Source organism: Trachemys scripta, chromosome 15 (genome assembly GCF_013100865.1).
Source record: "Trachemys scripta elegans isolate TJP31775 chromosome 15, CAS_Tse_1.0, whole genome shotgun sequence".
Classification (NCBI taxonomy): domain Eukaryota; kingdom Metazoa; phylum Chordata; order Testudines; family Emydidae; genus Trachemys; species Trachemys scripta.
The window spans coordinates 22,543,375-22,563,541 of NC_048312.1; the positions used below are offsets into that span (position 1 = coordinate 22,543,375).

At 41.1% G+C, this 20,167-nt stretch overlaps 1 protein-coding gene across 7 annotated transcripts in view; it reads left to right on the forward strand.

Annotated features, from left to right (window-relative positions):
* Positions 1-20,167, forward strand: part of CIT (citron rho-interacting serine/threonine kinase) — a 92,199-nt gene that overhangs the window by 24,230 nt on the left and 47,802 nt on the right. For 6 of the 7 annotated variants that reach the window (XM_034791198.1, XM_034791199.1, XM_034791200.1 and 3 more), the window contains 8 exons: positions 6,849-6,954; positions 7,810-7,953; positions 9,468-9,587; positions 13,593-13,763; positions 14,038-14,091; positions 14,614-14,667; positions 16,162-16,302; positions 16,687-16,812. In XM_034791198.1, coding sequence (XP_034647089.1) covers positions 6,849-6,954; positions 7,810-7,953; positions 9,468-9,587; positions 13,593-13,763; positions 14,038-14,091; positions 14,614-14,667; positions 16,162-16,302; positions 16,687-16,812 — 916 coding nt within the window. Of the gene's footprint in view, positions 1-6,848; positions 6,955-7,039; positions 7,672-7,809; positions 7,954-9,467; positions 9,588-13,592; positions 13,764-14,037; positions 14,092-14,613; positions 14,668-16,161; positions 16,303-16,686; positions 16,813-20,167 lie in introns of those variants that run through there. The other variant, XM_034791204.1, reaches the window with a different exon arrangement.

Genomic DNA, 20,167 nt, shown 5'->3' on the forward strand with positions numbered 1-20,167 from the left:
GTACCAGAAGGCCACTCAGAAATGCAATTCCTTTAGCTGGCTTGGTGACTCAACATGCTAAGGTATCATCTTTTAGTTTCAACCGTTTTCTTTCATCACTGAGATAGTCCCCATCAGGGACTTGACCCAGGTTTCATGCCTTTGTCATATTGGCTGTGATAGTTGCTTTTGGTGTTGAGTAAGTTGTTCGAGAGAGAAGCGTGGAACCAAATTTGGTGGTATTCTTGGCTGTTGCCTATATTTTGAGTCAAGGTTATATGATGTATAGGTCGGTGATCAGAAGGGGAGACTCCGACTGTCTTTAGTGACTGTCCTTCCTCACAGGTGTTGCCTTCATGGTTGGGAGGGAGAAGAAGGAGGTTATAATAATGGTTGAAAGATATGTTGGCTTTTAGTGAGATGTCAGTGGAAGTAGTTTTGGAGTTGGTAAATTTCAACTGTGGATACTTGGGGTTAAAATCTACCTTGAATTATAAGTGAAATGACTTATGGTGTCATCCTACTCCCTAGTGGACTGTTCTCCACATAACAAAACCAGAATGCCATTTGTGTAACTGTCAGTAGAGGCCCAGAACTTGATCTAGGTGTATTGCTAGAACTCTGTATGTATTGGGGTCCTGGTACTGAAAGTGTGGAGAGGGTTTATGGTTAAGTCTCAGGTGCACTGGCATATCTGTGTGATATTGGTTAAAGGCTGATCATAATGAGGGTGTTGCAGGTTGATATAGGTATGCACTGTCAAAGCTATGTTGGAACTGATTAGTGGGAGGTGGTGCATATAACAGTTAAGGATAACTGTTGAAGTTTTGTTTGGGTTCTAGTAGTGGAATAGCAAAGATATAGCAAAAGAGGGTCAAGATTAATATGTATTGGAGGAATTATGGGTAAAGTTGTGTAGAACTGCCTGATGCAGCCTGGTCTCCTGTATGTTTCTTCCAAAAGGAACCTAAGAAGATTTTGCTTATATTATAGGCTGAACTTTTATATTAGAACTAGATTTTCATAAATTCGTTCCTGGATTTACCTTTGGGAGTAAAGAACTGCATTTTGTTTTGAGGAGCAGCTGCTAAATATTGCAAGGAGTGGAGGGAGATTAGGATACATCAGTATTTAAACTAGTGCAGTGACTAGTGATCTCCTGAATCCCACTGCTAGGTTGGGGAATGAGGAAGATTTCTTTATAATTTATAAAGTGTCCACTGTGTGCTAGGTTCTTTTTTGAACAAATAAGACACATTACCTGCCCTGGGAAGCTTAACAATCTAATTTTAGACAGGAGGCAGTAAATGAGAACAACAAACAGAGAGTAAGGCTTAAAAAATCATTTGTAAACTTGCTAGTAGTAAGGGGGTGCTTCCTCTAACAAGTGTGAGGTACTAACTCACCAGTGCAGAACTTACTGTCATCTAAAAACGAATTATAATTCTTATGGTTGCTAAGTGATGTCAGGCTGGTTTCCTGTGTTTGCAAACTGATAGCTCCAGTGCCTTTGTTGCTGCTCACAGTTTTTTGTGCAGCAGCAGTAGATGGTAATTAACAAGGTCCCTGTTACTTTCACTACATCTGGGATGTATCAGCTTAGGTATTTTCAGTACCCATAGGGAAGTATTAATGCCATTGTACAAGGCACTGGTAAGACCTCATCTGGAATATTGTGTACTGATCTGGTCACTCATGTTCAAGACAAATGAATTCAGATTGGAATGGGTGCATAGAACGACTGCTAGAATGGTTAGGAGAATGGAGAGCCGGTCTTACCAGAGGAAACTAAAAGAGCTGGGCTTGTTTAGACTAGCAAAATGAAGGCCGAGAGGGGATATGTTTACTCTCTGTAAATACATTGGGAGGTAAATGCCAGGCAGGGAGTAGAGCTATTTAAGCTAAAGGACACAAGAACAAACGTATATAAACTCACCATGGATAAACTTAGGCTGGCAATTTAGAAGAAAGTTTCTAAACATCAGAGGATTGATTCTGGCACACCTTTCCAATAGGACTAGCTAGTTTAATATGGAGCATGATAAGTTTATGAATAGGATTATATGCAATAGTAGGGACAGGGCTTGATGACCCAGGAGGTCCCTTCCAGTCCTATGTTCCAGTCAGAATCTAGTGGGCCGTAGCCAAACTGCCAAGAATCATGTTACTTTCACATTGCTGCCGCTGGTTGGCAAAGCCTTGAGAAGCAACAGCGCAGATAGGCACTTGCATGATTCATGGGTAAGGAGGACTCCCAAAAAAGGAAGGACTAGGGGGTAGAGCAGACCTCTCTTCATTCTCTTTTGCCCCAATTCTTACCCTCCTTAAGCCAATAAGAGACTGGAGAAGTGTGAAGAGAAACTTGTTCTTCCAATTTATCAGACACTTACTAGCTAGAGGTAAGGCTGATATTAAAATGAGGAATTCTCATGTTTGGTGCAGGTAAGCATCTTCCCCTTCCCCAGCAACTGAGGTTGGGAGAGGAGCTGACCTTGTCCACCAGTATTTTACCCCAGAGTTTGCTGGTGAGGATTTCTTCCTCTGTTGTTTTTTGTATTGACCTCTCTGGCCGGTAAGTTGAATCTAACAGCTGGTAGGTTTCTGTTCCAGCCTTTGTGAAGGGAGAAAAAAGGAAAGGGAGAACAAGATTTTGATGATAATCTGCTGTTTCAGTTCACTGCATTCACATCTTGATGGTATCATTGTTTGGTTTTTGCTGTGTTTTAGGATGGAGGAGGCATTTGAGAGGGAGCAGAAAATGGAAAGCCTGGAGGAGTGGAAGGGTAGAGATGGAAATGAAGTTAGAGAATAGAGCATGAGTAAGGATATGATTTGGTCACGGATTCTGTGACTTTAATTGATCTCCATGACTTCTTCGACTTCAGCTTCAGCCCCGTGCATGGCAGGACTTGGGCTTCCGTGATGTATTGTTTATTGCCTGCGTCCTGTCCATGACTTTTACTAAAAATACCTGTGACACAATCTTAGCCTTAAGCATGAGGCATGGGAAGGGGGAGTATGGATATGTGTAGGGGCCAGGATTAGGACAGATGGTACCAGCAGCTATGAGAAGGAAGAAGCACAGGTGAGTTGGAGGCTTATGAGATTGGGATAAAAAGATGAAGTAAGAAGATAGGAACATATGTAAAGATACAGTGCATGATAGAGGATGAGCTGTGAACTTGCCATTCCCTTTTGGTTAACCTCTAGCTTTTTCTGTAGCAATTCTTACTTGGAAAGATTAGGACAGGAGGAGCCCTCTGATATCCAGCACTTCTGCACCATTCCCTACAGTCCTTCTGGGAGAGGTTCTGGCTCTACTCTCTATGAATTACTAGGTAATCAGCATTAAGCCAATTCATTTAAATGATAACTCAAGGAGGTAATTTTCCTCTTGAAAATAGATTAGCACAGCTAGTGTGGTTAGCGTTTTCTACTGTAGATTTGACCAAGACTTGAGGTTTTTTTATATCCCCCTTCATTCCTGTTTTTTATTTACATGAGTCGATTCCCTTTTTTGTTGTTCATTTCTTCACACCTTAGAGGAAATTGCAGACACTGAGAAAAGTGACCCTTGGTTTAATGGTTAATTTAATTAAATATTCTGAAATGGTACCAGTTGAGTGATATGTTTGCATGGTAGCTTTTGCTGTCAGATTGAATGTGTTTAACTTCTGAGATAACTCTGAATGAGGGGGTATGTAACAATGACACTACAGCACACATCTCACATCTTGTCATAAAATCCTTTGGGAGTTTGGATCTCCGTGATAAGACTTCTGATGGATTTTAAGCATCCCCATTCTCTTGATGACTCTCTCTTCTTGAGACTTAAAAAGGAGGTAGGGGTACTTATGAAGCAGCCTTAGTAGAGTTTGCATGAAAGGAGGAATTAGCTGAAGTGGACACTGCCAAACTCTTATGTGTGCCTAATGCAAATCCACTATACGGAGACCAGCTCGCTTTGGGGTTGAGACGTACTGATTTTCATAGCAAGAAAAAATTGCCATAGTTAGCGCGCACAGTTTTTTAAGGGATCTTTTTTATTTTGAATGGGAGGGAAAGATTGCAATGTATTTCTTCCCACACATCACACCTGAGCAGCAGCTATCTCCAGAGCCAGTTAATGACATTCCAAACTTTGGCTGGGGGATCATTTCAGAGTAGCAATACACCCCGTTCCATCCCACCACTCCATTGCTGTGTGGTGTGCTTTCTCCCTGGGTCCCATACTGTTGTTCCCTGTGTTGCAGTGCAGCTAGATGGTTTGTTGGCTCTCCAGGCAAAATGTTTGAATTGCAAAATGGTGTGTACAGTATTATGAGCCTGTTCCCTTCAAAAAACAAAAAATGCACGCCAGGATGAAACAGGAACATTTATAATGAACCAGTGGGGCAAGTGTCCTCTTTCCTATCAGAACTAGCTAGAATCTGCTGAGCAGTGCCTGTGGGATGAGCAGAAAACTAAAGTGCGATGATTAATATTGTGGAACTATGATTATTTTTAAAAAATGGCTTGCTGAGCTAATTTAGAGATCTTAGAAGTTAACATTTTAATATAAAAAACTTATCAAAATTATCATTACACATTTGCAGTTATTTTTATATTGATACGAATTACATTTTGAAGCAGATTCCTTTGCATCTTTTTTAGTTAATGTGATCTTTTAATTTTTATTTCTAGGACTGTTTTTTCTCACCTATCCATTTTTAGCCTTGTTTGTACGCCTGTCTGTGATGGGATTTAATAAGTATTTTTCTCTGATGGCTGCTTGTTCTCTGGAGGAGTATAGTGATGTTTTGATATATTGACTTTTAAAAACCATAATCTGGGGGATAGGGTTGATTAGACCAGTTCACCAATTTGAGTGTTTAACCACTGCATTCAATTTTAAGATTTATTCTTCTAATAAATCCTCATTATATCTTGTCATTTTATATGTGGGTTTCATTCTTCTAATAGGCTTGTTTCTTTGTTAGATTTAAAAAAAAATGATTTCATTATATTAGATATTTCTACGCAGGTTGGGAGTGGTGGGCTCTGCTATACTTAGGTTAATATCAGGATTGCATTCCAAATGGCTTTAGAAGGTGGCACTCATTAAAATCTGTTGTTCCATACATGCTGCTGCAGCACAGTTTTATAAAGTCCATTTCTTTTCATGTGTGTGACTAATACCCTCTCTGTGTATTTGGACTTGGGAGTGCATTTTCTCAGAAAATGGTGGTGGTAAAATCAAACTTTCCTTGGTGTAAGAAGAGACAGTGCTGCTGTGTGTGGGTGTGTAGCTATGTGCAAAGGGCTGCTCGAAGCTCATTTCTCTCCGTGGGGATAACTGGCTGCATACCAAAGCTGTGGCCAGGAGAAGCCGGCAAGCAATGTGTGGGCAGACTGCATGTTCTTTTATTAGCACCTTCATTGTACTTTTAAAATCTCAACTAACAATGAGCTCTAGGCTTCTTCTGTTAAAACTGGTTCCCTCTTTAACTGTTTAACTACTTAGTGGGAATCACATTTTGCTACAGGGAATTGTTTCTGTTGAATGTGATTTTTGTCTTTTAATTTTTTTGTATAATTTGAGATGCATATTTAAGCAGGTAATAGTTAAAACATCTGGTTTAAGAGTGCAAAACACTAACATATGCTCCAAATCACAAATAGTCACTTCTAATGCTTTTCTAGAATCAGTTTAAGCCAAGGGTTCTCAACCTTTTTTTTTTTTTTTTTGCTGGGACCCCCTTTGTAAATATTTCAGGTTTTGATGACTGCCCCCCCCCCCCCCAAAAAAAAAGTGATGACAACCCACCCTTATCATGCCATCATTACTTCTGCGCTGCTGCTGGATGCGGCATTGACTCTGAAGGCAGCACTGTCGCCAGCAGCAGTGCAGAAGTAAGGGTGGCATAGTATGGTATTGCCCCCTTTACTTCTTCACTCCTGCTGGTGGTAGCAATGCCTTCAGAGCTGGGCGCCCAGCCAATAGCCGCCACTCTCCAGCTGCCCAGCTCTGAAAGCAGGTCAGAAGTAAAGGTGACAATACCATGACCTCCCCTACAATAGGTTGCAACCCCCTTTGGGGTCGAGACCCCCAGTTTGAGATGTGCTGGTTTAAACCAACGTAAATGGTTAACTTTATGGGGGGTAAAGAACCCAATCAGAGAGAGTGCTAAAAAAAATCTAAATGCGTTCCTCAATTTCCTGGAGTCAAATTTCAATGAATGCTACGGTTAAGTAGATTTTTCTCGGGAGACGCAGCTTATTGGTGGAACTTTGAGATCTAGAAATGTGGCTAATTGTGTCAGTGTGGATGAAATAGAGAAGGAGTGTAGAGCTGGACTGGGAATGTTTCAGTAAAATCCTGGGATAGCAGAGACCAAGTTAATGAGCAGGTGCTTCAGCTCACGGTTGTTCAGAGTTTGGCACCTTTGAGTTTTCAGTTGCTTTTCTAGTACTGTCTGCTTTTGTTTTTGAAATCTGTTTAACAGTAACAAAATATAACAGGCAATGAATTTTCAGCGAATTATTTAACTTCTTGAGTGGTTAAAACCAATTTGACATTTGGCTTTTTAACACCTGCAAGGAGCATCCAGAAATGCTTTCTGTGTCACATTGTTTGAGATGTATTTAAAACTTACTGTGTAAATGAAAGTACTAATCTTGTAACCAGTAGAGGACCTGACATGGTGTTTACTAATGACACACAATGTTGATTGACCTAACCTAGTAGCTATTACACCATATAGTTTGCCTCATCTTTCCTCCTAGTTTAGCCCAGGATAACTACCCAATGATCTGACCAAAGTTGGTTAAGTGGAGAGTCCTGTACTATTTTGCCTATATTTATGTATTATTTGGCTTTGTTCTTTTAGGTCTGTTGTCTCGGGGTTGGACTCTCCAGCTAAGATCAGCTCCATGGAAAAGAAACTCCTTCTAAAGAGCAAAGAGCTGCAGGACACCCAGGACAAGTGTCACAAGGTATTTATTTATGTGAGTGGCCTCCCTCATTGCTCCAGGAATCTACAACCAATGTATGCCAAGGGATCTGTCAGATGCTGCTGATCGTCCAGATCTGTGATGGGCAAAGTTCTTTTCCTTCAGTGAAGTGGCTTCCTGATCAGTACAGAAGAAGATGAATTTAGGCCATGCCTTTGCTGTAGATATGTTAAACTTAACAAGAGGAGGCTCTGGATTTTAAAAAGCCCTTTTCTCACCATGACACAGATGACTGCTTCTTCCACCAGGCAGCATTTACTTCTCATCGGTTGCAGAGTTGCTGCATTTCTGTTCTGAGTGATACAAAGTCTCTTTTCCTAGTCCTTCAGCTTCTACTTGTGTAACTGTTGCCATTTCATTGATTATGGTGAACATCTTTTAACAGTTGCTGTTTCTTAGTAAAGAGAACTCATTGGAGTCTATAAAAACTCAAGTGTTGTTTGAGACTTTTATGAGAGTGCAATTATTTGTCTCCCTGTCTTGTGCTGGATTTGACCATTTCTTCCTGCAAGGAGATGGGGGAGACCCATCCTCTGGTCCAACATGGATTTAGGATAAAGCTAAAGTGACCCATCTCTGCAAAACCAGAGATGACTGAAGAATGACTGAATATGAACAAGCAGCTTGAATGAATGGGGTGACTTAGACTTACTACCTGTCCTTGTGAAGAACTGTGCATTCCCAGGAGCAGAGACAATGGTATTGGAATTTAAATAGCATCTGGAGAATTATAATTAGGAGTCTCTTAGAGACTGAAATTCATCACATGTGGTGCGTTGAAATTAGCAACTGACAGAGCTTTGGAAATGCTTTTTAACCTTTCAATGTTTGTTACAGATGGAGCAGGAAATGACACGATTGCACCGGAGGGTGTCAGAGGTGGAGGCTGTACTTAGCCAAAAGGAGGTGGAACTGAAAGCCTCTGAGACCCAGCGATCCCTCCTGGAGCAGGACCTGGCAACCTACATCACAGAATGCAGTGTGAGCCTTTACCCTAGTCCTTTTCCCTCTGAAGGTGCAATTTCTGATGGTCTTTAGCTTTCTGTTCCATGATGGTCTTGGTGGTACATATACAGTAAAGAAAGAAGATAATGTGGAAGAGGAATGGTTGTCTATTGAAATCGGAGCAGTAAATTGTTTGCAGAGTATTGAAGGCTTGGTAGATATGGGTTTGTTCAAACTTTATTCCTTGGCCTATGTGCTTACAACATCATTCAGTAGTAATGGTAAAGGAGCTAAAACTGTTGTCTTGCTCACAATGAACTACACCCTGGTTCTCTTCTTGTCTTAGTAGTAATACTGTACCGCTTTTGGGTTCTGATCTTGAGAGACTTCAGAATGAAAGCAAGGTGGGGCCTATTCAATACTTAAAGGAAAACCTCAAAGGACAACAAAGGTGTTTCAGAACATGATGGTGTTGACTCAATGTGACATTCTGAGTTTGTACTGCTCCAATTCCCCAGGGTAGTGATAGCAATGTGTTTGTGGCAAGTGCTGTTTTTCAGATGGGATATAAAAATGAGGCCCTTAAAGATATGTATTTAAGATCCTTTGTCATTTTTACAGGAGTGGGGATGTCTGCCCTGTTGTCTTGGCAAAATTCCAATGAGGATGTTTACACTCTGCCTACTTAAATAGTGTTTATATTTTCAATTGGATGTGGTATTTTTCTGTCCTCCTTCCCCTTTCTCACCAAAACCCAAAACTCTGTCTATGTAGCATGCCAAGACAGCACTCTATCAGTGGCTGCTTTTCAGTGGAGTGTGAAGCATTTCCTATAGAGTGTAACTTCATTTATCCAAATAGAATGGGGAACATGAATTTATCCGGATAAACGGGAGGCTTTCAATGCAATAATGCACAGCAGGAGGTGCATCTGAAGCTGGGTTGAACCATCTGGATATACTATTTTCTATTGTATGAACAACATTAAAAAGTTTTGGATCCTTCTGTATGAAAAATGATGTACTCATTAAGTAGGTGACATGAGCATTTGTCTAACTTGAAGTTTGTAAGCAAAGGTTTTGCCGAAACCTTGAAACAATAGTGCTGCCCTTTTCTCTTTAAAGTTTAAAAAAGAGTAAAGGACATAACTGAGTTCAACAGTGGGGAGAAAAATAGCAAGTCATGGTAGTAATATAGCATCAGCTGAGTGCCAGTGCTAGAGATGTGAATAGATAGTGCTAAAGGATGGATAATTAATGTTGCTAAGAAGTTTCACTCATTGTGTGTGTTCTTTGACTCCACACCTGGCCTACAAGAGTAGGGTTTGAACTAACATCTCTGTGCAATAGATGGTATTTGTAAGTGTATTGCTTTTCTCCAGCTGGAAAAATTGAAGTTCAGTAGCAGTGAATTTGCAAGTTTCCGTAATTGGTGTCTTAATTTATGTTGTCTCATAGTATTTGAGGAGAAGCTTTGTGTTCCTTTGACTGAGGATATTTCTTAGAGTAATGTGCAAAGGGTCTATGCATTGAACATTTTGCTTTCTGCAGAGCTTAAAGCGAAGCCTGGAACAGGCACGGATGGAGGTGTCTCAGGAGGATGACAAGGCGCTACAACTTCTTCATGATATCAGAGAGCAGAGCCGAAAACTGCAGGAGATCAAAGAACAGGTACAACTGCTTCTTGGGAGCAGAATAGTAGAACTCACTGCATGTACTACCCGCTTCTGATGCCAGGAATGTGTTTTATATTGGTGGGATGCCATGTGTGTGTGTGTGAGAGAGAGAGAGAGAGAGAAAGAGAGTGTGTGTGGGGGGGGATGGGGAGCAGGAGGGAAGAGTTCCTTCAGGGCCGGCTCTAACTTTTTTGCTGCCCCAAGCAAAAAAGAGTGCTGCCCTCCATAGCGCCGCCATAAGACACCCCCTCAGCAACGTGCTGCCACCCCCCCCAACGCGGAGCGCTGCGCCGCCCAGCCCCTCGTGGAGAGCCGCCGAACCACCTCCCCGGGCGGAGCGCCGCGCCACCGAACCCTCCCGCCGCCACACACACCTCCCGCGGAGCACTGCTAAATACCCCCACCGCCGAGCCGCGCTGCCGAACACCCTCCCTCCCCCACGGAGCGCCCCGCCGCGCTGCCACACCCCCCCCGAGCGCTGCTGCCGAATCTCCCCCCCCCCGCAGCCGCCAAAACAAAAACAACCCACCCCACCCCCAGCGCCACCCGACCGAACCCCCCCCCAAACCCTGAGCGCCCCCCACCACCCTAAGATTGGCCGCCCCTTAGCAGGTGCCACCCCAAGCATGTGCTTGGTCATCTGTTGCCTGGAGCCGGCCCTGAGTTCCTTAAACAAAGTAAGAACAAATTTGTGTGTGTGTTGTGTGTGTTTGCAAACATGCATGGTCTCGAGCCTTCCTATATTTTTTTTTTTTTTGCAATCCATCAAGCTGATCAAATGAAATCTTTGCCTAAAAAACCAAATTAGGAGAAAGTTGCAATATTTTGTGAAACTGACATGTTGGAAAAATCCATTTTAAGCAATCAAGTTACACAAGTTAACAAAGGTTAATATTGCTTTCACCTAAATCCTCACATGGGAATTCTGAATTGGGGGAGAAGCACATTAACCCATATCTTGTTTTAATTTGACCATTTTCAGTGTCTAATCAGCTTTGAATGGGGCTGTTTTTCAAAATACTGCCTATGTCGCTGAACTGTTCTTTTTCCAACTTTAGCTTTTTTTGCAGAGAAGGTGTTTGTTCAGATAATTTTTTTCCTTCAGAAAAGTGGTAAAAAAATCATTCTGTGAACTTTGTTTTACTGGGGGTGGAGAGAGAGAGCTTAAATGAAAAATACAACAAATAATGTTGGGTAATTTTAAGATTAAAAATAGTCTACCACACAGAACCCATTACATTCTGTGGTGTAATGGAAACACATTATATTGAGAAAAATAAATTGTAATTTCTCTGCAGTTCAAACAATAGTTGGCAATCATCTACTGCTTTTCATCTTCAAAGCACTTTACAAATATTAACTGACTAATGTCTTTGTGTGTAAGACTCGTATGCACAGAACCCTTGGTAATAGCTCTTGTCTGGAGACTTACCTTATGCAAAATTTAATGAAGTGCAGATAAAACCCTCAGGATGTGGCAGAACCATATATACAGCTTAAGTATTCGTTTTGCTGGTTGTTTTGGAGAATGACAGTGTTCTAAGGCTAGCTACTTTGAGTGCTGTTGCTGCTTTAGTAGAGTTGTTTTAAATATTTGTTATATGTAGAATGTTTTTGGATGATAATTAGGTTGTGAAAATGGACAAACTTATTTGTCAGAGAGGAAAAATAAAAATGTTAATAAAACTTGCATCCCAACATGATTTGAACTCAATATCTTTTAATGTAGATTTTGGCTAAGATTCATGAGAATGTTAAGGTGCTGTTTAGGTCACCAGAGGAAATTGTGCCTTAAGAACCTACTACAGGGTTCTTCTGAGTTATTGTAAGCTCAGGTGCTAGAATGCTGCATAAACATGCTGTGTAGTATCTGCTCACTCATACTAGCTGGTCATCTTGGCAAATAAGAGGGCTTGGAGCATTTCTTTCAGGAAAAGGAAATTAGGGTCTGAGACAGAGGATGGAGATGCTGGGGGGGAAAACCCTAAGAAAAGCCATGCTTGGGGAGAATCCTGTTGAGGTGGTGATACTTAAGTTACCAACAATGGCAAATCCCACAAGGAGAATAAGTTCAAGTATTTGATATTTCAGGGTAATGCCATAAATTCAACATCAATTTGGGTACAGTGTATAGGAGAGCATTACTATTTCTGACTTGGCTTCTAGACATAACTTTACTTAGTATATTTTTATCTGACAGTTTTTAATCTCTGGTTAGTTTTCACTTCAGCTTTTCTGTGTTCAGTTGCCCAATGTTGGATGCCTTAGGTTAAGATGTGCAAGTAGAAGTGTTGTGTGTTTGAGTTGTGTAGCATTTTCTTCTGATCTTAGTATATGATGTGCTTAAAGAAACAGCCTGGATAATATCAAGAAGCAAGAAAAACTGAAATTTTATTTAACTATTCCCAAATTCATTAACTTTCTCAATGGCATGTGAGGCCTTGCTTACAATTCCTTTGTCAAGTGATTGTTGCTCTAGAAATTGAGTATTCTTGGAAGTGCTGATCCAAATTGTGATCTTTGAGCAGAACACACTTCTTCCAAGCATTCTGCGTCTTTCTTTGCACAAATCCATTGGTGTGAAAGGATATTTTGAGCTAATGCATGTTTGCCTCACCTATGGTATAAAAGCTTCAGCCCCGTCCAGGGAGAAAATACTTGGACCGCAACAGTTGGACTTGGTGGGAGGATGGGCCAGCTAGGTCCCCTGTTGGTATTATGAAACAGCGAGTCACTCTAAGGCAGAAGGCTGCTAGTGGCAACCTCCAGCCATATGTGGCAGAAAGTGGAGAGCAGAGAATTAACTGATAAATATGAATTTGAACACAGGAGAAAGTAAAAGTAGTGGGTGAATGGGCCAGGTTTGGTAGGGAGAATTGAATAATAGTGTGTGTATATGGACTCTAAGAAAATAACATGGAAAGCAAGATCTGTTTATGTCCTTTCTCCCATTCCTTTGTCTGTGTTGTGTACTTGCCTAGCGTACGCCTGGTGCGCATGCTCCCCACCCACCAGATAGACAGATATAAAATCAAGCTCTTTAGGAAAGGGACAATATTTGTTTTCTTGTAAGCACTTGTGTATTTAAAGGACTATACAAATGCGTACTATGTAATAACAATCAACACTTAGATTCCTCTACTGAAGATTTCATTGGTCACCTCAGGATCTATCTACACCCACTTCTCACCTTGCATGCTTGCCCTAATTGGAACAGTCATTCCAAATGTTCTTTCTGTTCTTTGATTTTTAGGCATTGCACTTTTCCAAAATTTTTATTCCAAATCCTTTATTGTAGTTTAATGGAGGAGTGGACTACATAGAATAGTGGCCTTTGGGGGGAAAATGTGACTCCTAGAGGGTTATCCTCCAAAGGTAACATTTGATACTAGATTACCGCTACTCCCATCAAGAATGATAGAGGACTTTTACTTTAGGTTTAATATGTTTCTTTCCTGAGCTATCAAAAGAAACCAATAAACTGATGGTTGGAGGCCACACACATTTTTTTTTCTCCTTTTCACCCACCCCGACCATCCAGGTTTGTAGTAATTCTCATGTTATCAGTCTGAATAACTTTGAGAGAATATATCTGGGTGTTTGACAGAGGCACAAAACTCAGAAGCATATGTCTATATAGACCACTAACCTTCAGGGAGAGAAATAACATGTAAGTACTTTACCATTTGTTTCAAAAACCATGAATGTGTTTCTGCAGTTGAATCCCCTCAAAATAGATTTTTTTTGGTTACATTTCATATCTTCTCTGAGGTAATGGCTTGGAAATGACTTATTGACTCTGTCATGAAAGACACAAGCCAGAAAGGAATGGATATTGTATTCTGCCTGGCTCTCTCACCCTTTTATTTTATGTTTTTGTCCTCTCTTTATATACTTTGTCTGCTTTCTGCCTATTCCATATAGGTACTATCGTATTGTTTGCCACTCTCTGTCTTTCCTCTGTGCTTTCCAAAATGTAACGTCCCTTTTCTTCCCACAGGAGTATCAAGCCCAGGTGGAAGAGATGAGGTTGATGATGAATCAGTTAGAAGAGGATCTTATTTCAGCTCGTAGACGTAGTGATCTCTATGAATCGGAGTTGAGAGAGTCACGATTGGCAGCTGAAGAATTCAAACGTAAAGCTACTGAATGTCACAACAAACTACAGAAGGTAGTGAAGGCTCCCTGGGAAAGGTGTTGTTACACTCCTAGTTTCTAGTGTGTGTTGGCTGGGATTTATAAATGAGTTGCATTCAAGTCCTTGGAAACTTGGTACAGGTTGTACAGTTGGAAGCCATTTTGTATTACCAGTATAGTTGGAACAATTTCATTTATTCCCTGTAAAGCTTTTTACATTTAAACTGCCTGAGTTTATGATTCTGGGTGAAGTCCAATATCCTAAAACTTTTCTTCAGAGTTATACATTTTATATTTTTAAATTACAGGCTAAAGACCATGGGAAAACTGAAGTAGGAGAGCTGTATTCCAAACTGGAGAAGGTATGCTTCCTTAGTGTCAGTAGAGTTTACTGCCCAAGTATATTATCACTATCAGAAACCCAGAACATCCATGGATAGTCAGTGGCATGAATAGACTTCCATCCTATCTCTCTGTGGGACGGACTGTTCTGTGTGATTTGATTTAAAGCTGGCTTGGTCAGTCCTGTTGTCAACTGAACTTGTAGAGTAGCTATGCCAAGACAAACCTGTTATGAGTAATCTGTGCTGGAGGTGGGTTAAAAGAAAAACCCTGTACGTATGATTATGAATGAAGAATGTCACATGGAAAATATGATTATTCTGAAAAATAAATTTATTTAGTTCTGCATGCTGGGTCAAAGTGATTTATTTAGTGACAGAAATATGGCAAATGGTCTAGAGGAAATCAGGAGCAGGAATGCATTGGATCATCTGGCAGGTTGGAATTATAGAGAGAAACAAAGATTCTGGGAAGCAAGTCTAAAATAAATAAATCACAAGTACGGCAGACATTCATTTTTTCTCCCTTGCATTTAACTGTAGATCAATACAGAGCAGCAGACCAAAATCCAGGAGCTGCAGGACAAGCTGGCAAAGGTAAAGTCAGGGGTGGGGTTGGTGAATTTTTCACAAGGCTTTCCAGCAAAACCCTAATGCAGGGGAGATGTGCACTGTTTCATAGTCAAAAATAGAATTAGTCACAGCAAGAGGGGATGTCAGAGGGAGAAAGTGGGGGTGGGAGCCGGTATCTGAAATCAGAATTCTCAATATGCTTTCTGCTCTTGAAATGTGTCAACAGTGTTTATTTTTACAAATGAAGCTGAGTCACAACAGGAATAGTGCGTAGAAATTCTAATTTAAAAGGCCAGCATGGGCGTACAGCATCTAACACGCTATCCTAACCTTTTATTTCTGGAGACTTGGGTTCATGTCTTGCTAGTTCAGCAGTGAAATGTATTTTGGTCTTGGTTTACTCTCCCAGCATGCTTTGGTATTAATCATAAAATCACTTCTCAATTAGCAATCTCTACTCTGTTGATAGGTCAAACAGTAGAATGCAGGGGACTGGACTAGATGACCCATCCCTGGTCCCTTCCAGTCCTATGAGCCTGTGATAAGGGTTCATGACAGGATTAGGATACATTAGCATCTAGAGGAAGTATACACAGTACCTACCTTGCTGTAATCAGTGCTATCAGTCTCACTTTAATGGGCGCTGAAATTCCAGTGCACCCAAAAGGGCTATGTGTGAGAAAACACTATACCAGCTAATACATTTCTAATGGTGGTTCTTTTTGGGGCGAGGAGAGAGCTAGCTGCTTCATATCCATCTGGGAGCATCTCATACCCCTCCCCACTACTAGTCTGCTGGCTGTTTTGGCTTTCCAGAAATGGCTTTCCTTAAGGATAATGAATCTGTAGTGTAAACATTGAGGTCAAAACAGTATGAGGCTGTCACTTTCATCTCAGTCCTTCAAGCAGGCCACCAGTTTGCACCATTACTATCTCATTTGTTCCAAGAAATGATGTGGCTCAACACAATGTTCTCTCAGAACAGAAATATATCTGTGAAACTTGTCTCAAGGGATTAGACTGAGTTTGTGGACTAGGCTTGAGCTCCAGTGCAAGTAGAGCAGTAGAAGCTACTGTACAACAAGACAGACCTGTAGTAGTTCTTCCCTCATGCTCTTTCCAACATTTGCAACAGCTGAAGTGAAGTTTGGAGCAGAAGTTTGAACCTGGATTCATAGAGTTTAAAGGCAGAAGGGATTACCATATCATCTAGTCTGATCGCCATCACAGGCCACTAAACACCAACCAGCCAGCCTAACACCAGATGTCAACCAGAATTAGACCAAAGTATTACAGCCCTCAGGAGACTAAGTGAAATATTCCTTCACATGGTTGGATGTTGTGCTAATTCTAGGCTGCCAGACCAGGCTTTTATAAATGTTTTATTCAGAATGCTGAACATCTGAGGTTGCCATCATACTGTACATGCATCTGTTACTATGAAGACTTTTTGTGTGTGTGTCTTTGTACTAAAATTTACTGATTTTTTTTTTTTTTTTTTTTTCCCTCTTGGTTTAGGCTGTGAAAGCCAGCTCTGAGGCAACTGAACTTCTTCAGAATATCCGTCAGGCAAAGGAGAGAGCAGAGAAAGAGTTGGAGAAATTGCAGAATCGGGAAGACTCTAATGAAGGCATGAAAAAGAAACTGCTTGAAGCAGAGGTGAGCAGAGAATTTCTGGCTACACTGGACTAGTCAATAGGATGTAACTGGGCTTAGAAACCCCTACTTGTAGAACACTGAATGGCCAGGATCCCTGTAACAGCTTGTCAGAGGAGAGAGATTAGAAAATAGCAGTTGATTATTCATTCTTTTATAAATTTATTTCTCTGAAGAATACTTACTGGGAGGCTTTTTGGTGGTGTTTTCCATCTGGATTCAATATGAACATGTGACTAGGTTAAGTCTTTGGGAGTGGGGATGATTTTGGATGTAGAAGAGGACCACATACTGATGGCTTCAGTTGACTTTTCCCAGTGCCTGCTCACTGCTGTTTGATAATCAAAACTTGTTTAGCTTAAATGGCAGTTCATAATTGCTCTGCAGGAACGGCGCCATTCTCTGGAGAATCAAGTGAAGAGATTAGAGACTGTGGAACGCAGAGAAAACCGACTAAAGGAAGATATTCAAACTAAATCTCAGCAGATTCAACAGATGGCAGACAAAATTTTGGTGAGCAGGGATGAAAATGAAAGATAAAGGGAAAGAGTATGCCACAGTGGAGTGGGAAGAGAGGACATAGAACTACATAAAATCGGGTGGGGGTTGTTGAATAAGGGAATTGGATGTTGTATAAATTTTATGTTGGAAATAACTTCAGTGCACAAATTCTGCTGCCTGCAGTGTTAGTTATAAACTAACTCCTAGGTATCTATGATCTCTTACCAAATTACTTTTTAAAAATCCCTGTTGTCCCAATAGGAAACTTTCCAACTCAATTGTATTAACTCACTAGAATGCAATTCATTTCCTAATGTCTATTTCAAAAGCATAACTTTCTTAATGGTCAGTGCTGGGTTGTGTAACAATGACATCTTTAGTATTTAACTTTGAAATCCCTTGCAATTTAGTCTGACTTCTAATCTATCCCAAATTCTTGCATTTTGCAGAAGAACAAAATGAATCATCAAAACTGTTTTTCTCTTAAAATATTTGTCAGAGATCCATTCTCACCCACATACCTTCCCCACTATAGTTGGCAATTTCTTGTTTTTCTTGTTATTAGATCTGTTAAGTCTTTTTTGGTTAATTTAGTCTAAAGGGAACCAAACAGAGGGTACTGCTGGTACATATACCTCCCTGGGGGAAGAAGCCATTGTCTTGTGATGAGGCAGATAAATAAATGTGTGCTTCTCTGATGAGTTCTCTTCTACAAATACCCATTCAAACAGTGGGTTTCCTTCTGCAGCATAGAATGTAGGATCTAGACCTGTCAGTCACAGGGAAGTGATTTACTGTGCCCTTGGGAACACTCCCCACCCGTAGTGAGACTGCTTCCAGAGACAAAATATATGTTACATATATCTTTCCTGGTAGTTGAGTTTATCAACTATCTATCTTTCATTAAATTACCTTTCTACAGTGCTTGAAGGAGACCCAAAAGATAAATTGAAAATTAAAAATGATCCCCTACTAAAGGAGGGGTGGAATGGCAAACCTGACTCATTTTTGAAGAAGAGAGATCAGGATAGTACATATTTAGCTTCCCCTTAATAGCTAGGTTCATCATTCCAGCAGTAAGTTTATAACAGCAATGCTACTCTGCAGGAGGGCTAATTAAAAATGTGGTGGTGAAGGAAAAAGGTCACATATTTGGTGTCAGTTGTTGCTTTTAGCTTGACTGGAGGTCAGATGAGACTGTAATCTAGAAAAGGGATCGATATGGATTCTACGCCCATCCCCCACTCTTTTTCTCTTGGCGTTACTACCAGGAAAACTAACATGTTAAACACCCTTGAACAGGTGGTCGTAGTCCTGACTGCAGGAGAACCGGAGACATACCATGTGTGAAGGCCCAGTGGGAATGTATAAATAGCCTTAACTGAAGTTGATAGGTGATCCATAATTGTTCTGAGAAATAGCTGCATAAATGGATTTCAAGATCAGAACCCTTGAGGCAGCATAAAGAAGGTAGAATAAGGCCCTTGGCATTGTTCTGTCTTTCAGCATCAGGGCATGATAAGTGAAAGACCACTGCTTGCACGGGTACAAAGCCAGCTTTGTATTCAGAGACCATGTAACACATCGAGGCTTGTTGCATAAGTCTCTTGTGTGTATTTGGGCATTTTTGTTTGAGTTTTATTATTTTCCATAAAAAATGGAAGGGAATGCAGAAATATAATTTCACTGTTCTATGGGTCTTGTTTTGGATCTGCAGTTTTCTCCATGTTTACATAGAATGTTGGGGACCCATAATGCGCTTATATAACGCTAAGACAAGCAGGTCTGGAGTTTCAGGGGTCTCTTCCTTAGGTCCTGCCAGTTCTGACTTGGAGAGTTAGCCCTCTTTGGAGGGCAAAAGAGAAAATGAAGTTGTTTTTTGCTGATTGCAGTTAGAAGGATTCTTTTTATGGTGTCTAAAGTTTTTGCTCTACAGTTTGGTGAGATCTGGACTTCTGTGAGGAAGTGTTTTTTTTATTGATTTTTTTTTTCTTTAACCTTAAATGCCTTATGTTTCTCCTGGTGACAAGACAACTGGCAAAAGACCTGAGTCTGAAGATAGGTCAGATGTGGACTTTTGTTCTGTTGGCATGTCCCTGTAGCAGAGAGGGACCTTTTCTGTGATTTTTTGCTACAGTGGCACAGTATGTGGAGTGGTGGGCTGAGTCAGATATACATACCTCTGTCTGAAGACTCCTTAATCCCATGAGGCAGTTGGTGTTGGGCATTTTTTACAGGGGACTCTGATAAACTGTTTTTGGGAGTGATGGGGAGAAGAGGATGGGTGGAGATGTAGGAACAGGTATGGCCTCTGTTTCTTTTAGTTTTGAGGGAAGAGAGGAAGGGAGCCAGGTGGTGAGCCTTCAGAAGAAATGGATGATGGTTTTCTCTGAAGGAATGATCTCTTCCGGTTGTACTTGATAAGCCCTGCTGGCCTGTCTGTAGATGAAGAGAGCCACAGGAAGGAAATGCCAAGTTCTGAATCATAAAAAATAAAGGGCAATTTATTCTTTGCTGCTTGGGAGTAGAGATGGCTGTTCTCAGTGGCTATGGTGAATAAAAGGAAGGGGTTGGGTGAGGGGAGTTGAATATGAACTGCTGGAGAAGATTATCTAGAATATTAGGGTTGGAAGGGACCTCAGGAGGTCATCTAGTCCAACCCCCTGCTCAAAGCAGGACCAATCCCTAGACAGATTTTTGCCCCAGATCCCTAAATGGCTCCCTCAAGGATTGAACCCTGGGTTTACCAGGTCAATGCTCTAACCACTGAGCTATCCCTCCCCCCTGAAATAAGAGACTACATTTCTATGCCTACACTGCAGAGGGCCACTTCAGGAGCTGGCAGAGCTTCTACTCTAGCATGAGCAACCTCGTGGTGGTAACTCTGAAGCTGCTGCTGACCTGATTGTGTGATTCACTATTTGGACCTATACTGTGTGGGCCTGTGTGAAAGCTGAATTGACTTCTTGGTACTAGAAGACATTTTCCAACTGAAGATAACAATAATGCCCCTTCCAGGATACCAAATGCTGCTGGCTCCTTCTAGATGACTACTTGTTGGCAGGCTTTCACTCCATTTTTGTAGCCCATGTGGTAGAGGGTTGATGCTGTGACTGGATCAAAGGAACCTTTGTGTGCGCCCAAGATTGGTTTCCTGAGATAAGAGAAAGGAAGATCAGGGGATAGAAAATGCCTGTGTGTCAACTAGAGAAATGTCATGGAATCAACCCATTTTCCAGGGCTTGTCAGGTCTGGATCTGCCTCCTGTGCTGCAGAAACTGCTGGAATGGCAAACCTGGCCATGAGGGAGAATAATGTTCTCTGAAGTCTCAACTCTTGAGAGTAAGCCTCAAGAAAGGAGACTCTC